At 38.5% G+C, this 6,484-nt stretch overlaps 1 protein-coding gene across 1 annotated transcript; it reads left to right on the top strand.

Moving 5' to 3' along the window:
* The first annotated feature begins 262 nt into the window (after positions 1-262).
* On the top strand, positions 263-6,193 carry LOC102002396 (disintegrin and metalloproteinase domain-containing protein 26A-like). The gene is made up of 3 exons (XM_005362558.2): positions 263-321; positions 2,043-4,210; positions 6,126-6,193. The coding sequence occupies exons 2-3, from the start codon at positions 2,182-2,184 to the stop codon at positions 6,191-6,193; spliced, it is 2,097 nt and encodes a 698-aa protein (XP_005362615.2). The 5' UTR covers positions 263-321; positions 2,043-2,181.
* The last annotated feature ends 291 nt before the right edge of the window (positions 6,194-6,484 follow it).

Below are 6,484 nucleotides of genomic sequence, written 5' to 3'. Positions count from 1 at the left end.
AGTTAGGAAAGGGAGTTTACTCACCCTGGAGATACTGGACCATAACAAATGATGTTAAGGAGTGAAACTGATGTGGAAGAGAAAATCCAAATAACCTTGGTTGAAGTGGATGAGGAACCATTGGGAAGAATCTCATCTGTTGCTAGGTTCTGTTAAATGAGAGACTCCTGTTGCTAGGTTCATGAATCTAGAACTTACTCTAACAAATAATGGATGTATGTTCCCTTGTTCATTCTCAAACAAAAACCTTTGTTCCTAAGATGGGCTTTTTAAATGTTTTGTGAAAAAGACCATAACCGGGAAGGAACACTTCACCTGATGGTGAGTCTTCCAAAAATTTTTCAAGGAACAGAAGCACAAATATTTAAGAGGTGAATGCATACCTCGCATAATTTCTAGACAACTATTCATAATTGGATATGGAATGTCCTTTAGATATTTTCAACTTTCTTCTACTTCATTATAAAGATTCTAGAGTTTTTAGTGTGATTAATACATCTTAAATTATAGAGCTATGGTAGTTGCTTAGCTAGTGACTATTTGAGGCTCATGGAAGAAAAAAAAAATTAAGATAACATAAAATCTAGATTGTTATTGTCATACCAAATATTGAATGAAAAAAATTGTATCATTTTTTAGAGTTCTGGATATTAGAATATTTAAAACAGTAATTTAATAAATGCAAGATTCAGCTTGCTCACTTTTTCTATAAGTTTTGTTTCTTGACCTGCCTACAATTATAGTTTTAGTCATTAATTCTGATGTATTTTTCTTGGTACAATCACAACAATGGTGCATTTTTAATAAATAACTCTTTTCTCTACACGAGAGATACATTTTCTATGATAATTATCAAATAAAAATCAAAGCATTTTTGGGTAGTGACCAACATGTCAGGGTTTTAATCATGGTTTCATGATACTGCCCTTAAATGTCTTTTACGGATGCTTTTACTTACATAGGCTCTTTGCACTCTATGTTCATGCATATTATTTCGTAACTAAATTTTCAAAATAGCAATATACTAAAGATGATGGTCCTCCAGAAGAGAGATTGCACATTTGGCAAAATCAATGACCCAAGAGCATATAGGCATGAGAATGAAGCCCTGAAGCCTATATAAAAAGGCAGGTCAGTGATCTCTGCTTGCAGTGCCAGCAATGAGGAGGCAGAAACATGCAAGCTGCTAAGGCTCTCTGGCCAGTCTTTCTTCCGTCTGTAATGAGTACCATATCTGTGATCAACTCTGTGTCAAAAGTCAAGATGGATAAGGCCCTAGGAATGATAGCCAAGGCCAGTTCTCGGCTTCTATAAGCACAGACACACATGCACACACAAACACACAACACATATCCATATATACACACATGCTTAAATAAATACAAGCAAGCAAATAATGAGCCAATAAAAATACTAAACATTAGAATGGACTACACAAAGAAGATAAATATTTTCTGAGGTCTCACTAACCAGGATGAACTATGCTATCCAAACATATATTGGCATCCACACGGGATTCTTATTCACAATTTTGTACACACTCATGTGCAACAATATTTTTTAAAAATGGAAAATACAAATGAGAGTAACTTTTACCCTAAGAAGGTTCTGCCACCCACAGGAATGACAAAGCAAGGAAGGAAAGAAGCTTACAGATGTACTCAACAAGCAGGACAGTGTTGGAAGAAGGCATATATATATATATATATGCAAAGATAATCTTATTTGTTCAGCTAAGGAAATCCACAGCTGCTATTGAGGAAACGTTAAAAATTAGAACATTTAGAAATAATGTGAAAATGAGAGCAAGTTATTTAAAATTGTGAGTATATTACTAAGAGCTAGGAGAGTATTAGAAACATATTTGTACAGGGGCAAAGTGTATTCTACCACAACTAAAGGAAAAAATCCAAGCAAATGTTGCGAGACCTTAGAACAAAGACTAATTGATTTTAGCCAGTTCTCTGCTCTTTTGTTCTCTAAGCTGACTTCATCCTGATTTACATGTGGCTGGGGCTGCCCTTCTTTTCTGTTTCTTTTAGTTCTGCTGGTGTGATGGATCAACTCTGCCAGAAGACATACCACAAAGGGCCAACGCTGCATACAACCAGACCAACTGAGGACTAGGAGAGCAGGGTTTTCTCCTGTTCCTCCTTTGTTCTCCAATAGAACATAGTGACTATGGATGAAGTCCTGGTCCACGATAAGATTATGGTCCTTCAGTTCTGCCTGTGGATGCTGCAATTTCTTCCTGCGTGGTCACCAACTGTACATGCTAAGTACAGTAGCCCTCCTGAAGTAGTGATACCCGTGAGGGTCACTGATCCTGGGAGACATAATAGTTCTCTAGGGTGGCTGTCCTATGGCCTGCGCTTTGGAGGAGAGAGACACATTATCACCATGAAACGCACGAAATACTTTATATCCAGAAACTTCTTACTGCTCACCTACACCGACCAAGGTGATCTCCGTGGAGAGCAGCCTTTTGTGCAGACTGACTGCTACTACCACGGCCATGTTGATGGAGACCCAGATTCCACCGTTATTATTAACACCTGTTTAGGGAGTTTGCAAGGCATGTTTGAGATAAATGGCACAGCTTATGAAATCATGCCAAAGAATCTGACTTCCACATTTGAACATCTCATATACAAAATAGACAGAGAGGACTCAGACTTACATTCTATGAGATGCGGGTTAACAGATGAAGAAATAGCGAGACAAATTAAGATTCAAGAAAGCAAAGACTCCACACTTTTGCAAAGCCAATATGAGAATTGGTGGACCCATCACAAGTATCTTGAATATTTTGTGGTGATAGATAATCAACGATATGTTTATAGAGCAAATAATGTCACAACCTGCATGCTAGAAACGTTTGAAATCGTCAACGGACTAAATGCCTATTATCTTCAAATAGATATTAGTGTGATTATAACTACACTGCAAGTTTGGACCCAAATAAACGAAGTCAATGTAACACAAAGTATAGGCCAAGTCCTAGGTGATTTCTGCAGTTGGAAGAATAGACACTTTCACAATCACATTAGACATGATCTTGCACATCTTTTACCCAGGCAAGGTTATGGTGGAACTTTAGGGCTAGCTTATGTAGGTACAGTTTGCACAAAAATTAATTGTGCAGTTAACAGTTTCAGGACTGATAGATTATCAGACCTGTCATTCATTATAGCACATGAGATGGGTCATAATTTGGGTATGCGTCATGATGAGAAATACTGTACATGTGGGTTATCAAATTGTATAATGGCCCCAGCAAAATCTGATTCCCCTAAGTTCAGCAACTGCAGTTATAATCAGATGTATTCCATGATTACCAAAAAAAATTGTTTGAATAATGATCCAGATATAGTCGTAACCACCAACCTCACCTTGTGTGGGAATAATGTGGTTGAGGAAGGAGAGCAGTGTGACTGTGGATCCTTGGCATCCTGTCTACATGATCCATGCTGTAGTGAAGACTGTGTGTTCAGACCCAATGCTGAATGTGATCAAGGGCTTTGCTGCAAAGACTGCAAGTTCAAACCACCAGGAACAGTGTGTAGAAGATCAAAAAATGAATGTGACCTTCCAGAGTGGTGCAATGGGAATTCAGCTGAGTGTCCAGAAGACGTATACAAGAAAGATGGGAGCCCTTGCAGGGGTGATGGTTATTGCTATAAAATGAAATGTCCTAAACGTGAAGAACACTGTCAGAGGCTGTTTGGCAAAACAGCCAGGAGTGCAAATAAGAATTGCTACGTGAAAGTGAACAAACAGGGTGACCGTTTTGGTAACTGTGGTAACGATAGCTCTAAGTACAGAAGATGCGATAATGCTGATGTACTCTGTGGACGAATTCAGTGTGAAAATGTAAGACAGATTCCACGTAGGAGAAGCCATGAAACAGTGCATTGGACTCACTTCAATAACATCAACTGCTGGAGTATAGACTATCATTTTGGAATGACATTAGCAGACAGTGGAGCAGTGACAGATGGCACAGGTTGTGGTCAAGATCTTATATGTGTTAACAGGAAGTGCATCCATAAGTCTTATTTGTTAAGTAACTGTTCAGCATTCCGATGCAATATGAAAGGAGTCTGTAATAATAAACATCACTGCCATTGTGACGTCAACTGGGAGCCACCACACTGTCAACTACGTGGCTTTGGAGGTAGTATAGACAGTGGGCCTCCTCCAAGGATACGTAAGTCCAACATAGGTATGCTCATACTAGGTTTAATGATTTTCTTTTTGGTTTTATTTTCCTTGATTTTCCTAATTACAAGAAAGAAATCCCACCATAAACTCAAGGAAATGTTATACTCAAATACTGAACCTGGCACTGATGACAAAAGCAAAAATACCAAGCAAAAGAAATAATAACAAAATATTTACTCTATCGAGAAGCTATCATGTACTAGTTTGTTGACTTCTGAACATAGAAATATCACTGTGTGTGTAAAAATTCCCAGACCAGAAATACTGGAGACCTCCTTGTTTGAATATCAAAACAATTCACCATCAAATAAAAGGAGAATCTACCACACTTATACTTTTCTTTATTATAATCAATATTTGCCTTATTTTTAATAGAATTAATATTTGTTGGTGATTATTATAGGTTCAGCCAAGGTCCTCTGTATATATTTCTTTGCATTTGCTTTCTGTCAGGTCTAAACCCCTTCCCCTTTTCATTCTGTTCAGTCACTTAGAGAGAACTAATCTCCAAATACAGTTTTTTTCATGGCAATTCCTATCTGCTAGAATCTACCCTTAGGAGAACCAGAGTGAGATCTGAAAGTTGAGAAAGTGGTTTGAGGTTCTCAGCATGGTTGCTGGTGTCTCAGCTCTCACCTGGATGGTATCATTAGCCCTCATTCGGCAGATGATTGTTAACACGGGTTTGAAAACTCACCAACAGTCCTGTTCTAGTTAAGGTTACTATTGCTATTATGAAACACCATTACCAAAGCAAGTCCGGTTTAAAAAGGATTCATTTGACTCTTATTTCCTTATCATTATCCATCATCTGAGGAGGTCAGGACAGGAACTCTAAAGGGGCAGGAACCTGGAGGCAGGAATTGAGGCAGAAGCCATGGAGGGGTGTTGTTTACTGGCTTAGTTCTCCCGCCTTGTACTGTCTGCTTTTTTTTTTTTGTTTTGTTTTGTTTTGGTTTTTCAAGACAGGGTTTCTCTGTGGCTTTGGATGCCTGCTTTCTTATACAAACAAGTACCAACAGCCCAAAATTGGCACCACCAAAAAAAGGGCAGGGACATTTCCATTCATCAGTAAATGAGAAAATATTCTGCAGACCTGTCTACAGCTTGATCTTATGGGTGGCATTTTCTCAGTCAAGGTTTCCTGATCAGATGACTATACTTTGTGTCAGATTAGTATAAATCTAGCCAGCTCCAAGCCATTGTCAGCTTTAGAGAGTCAGCACAACTATGAAACACACACCTAGAATTCTGGTCTCTGAGCCAGTTACTGCCAAGGAAAGCATTCAAAACTATGAATGACTATCACATCTACTTCCATTTGATCATTAGTCCTTGTGTAGAGAGCCACACAATCCAGTTAGAGTGCTGGTCAACACAAGGATGAGTATTTCTAATGATGGAAAGGTACCACACTTTATTTCTATGTTGAGATCTGACTCTTGTCATTTCCCTTTACTAATATGGAAAGATAATTTAAACTTGGCTATTATTTCTTTTAAATCTATAACCAAAAATAGTAAATCCTGATGCTCAACAATTAATCACCTTCATTACAAAATAAAGTCAGGAAGATATTGACAAATTTGTGTTCAGTTGAATAAACTGAAGCAAATCTTGTGTTCTTTGGAGATAAAATGAAAATTCCTTATTAAATGTTTTTCTAAAATGACATGCAGAGAAAAGCATGCCCTCAAACCAGTTTCTGGTTTGCAGACTAATCTAACTACTCCTCCTGCACTATAACCATGCTCTAGGCTTCTCCAAATACCATCCTATGTGCATCTACCCATAGGTCCCTTTCTAGGCTGCCTCCAAAACACGACTCCATAGCAAGAGTCTAGCCTAATTACTCTTTCAGACTGTGCTATTTGTATTTTTCTTCAGTATGCTTTATCTAGCCCTGGTGCCATTAGCAGTTGCCAAACCCAGTCTGGACACTTCTGCTTATGCAATAGATGGCGTCTAGATTTCTGCCGAGTACAACATCTCGTGTTGTGTGCCCAATATAATCTGACCAAACAAGCCTGCCCTATGTTTAAGGTTGAGGCTTCTTAAAAGACCTCCTCCTCTACTGCAATCAACCTTTGGTCCCATCTGAGCCAACTCTCAATACCACACAAATTACCCAGACTCCTCTTCCAGACTGTAGCTGAGGCTAGTTCACCTAATTTCCCATCAGAGACTTTTCTGCAACACATCAGATTTGCCCAGGTTCCACAGCAAATGCAAAGAACCTCTAGAGTTTGGCCTGGAACCT

Source organism: Microtus ochrogaster, linkage group LG7_11 (assembly GCF_000317375.1).
Source record: "Microtus ochrogaster isolate Prairie Vole_2 linkage group LG7_11, MicOch1.0, whole genome shotgun sequence".
NCBI classification, from domain to species: domain Eukaryota; kingdom Metazoa; phylum Chordata; class Mammalia; order Rodentia; family Cricetidae; genus Microtus; species Microtus ochrogaster.
This window is presented reverse-complemented; position numbering and strand designations above follow the sequence as displayed.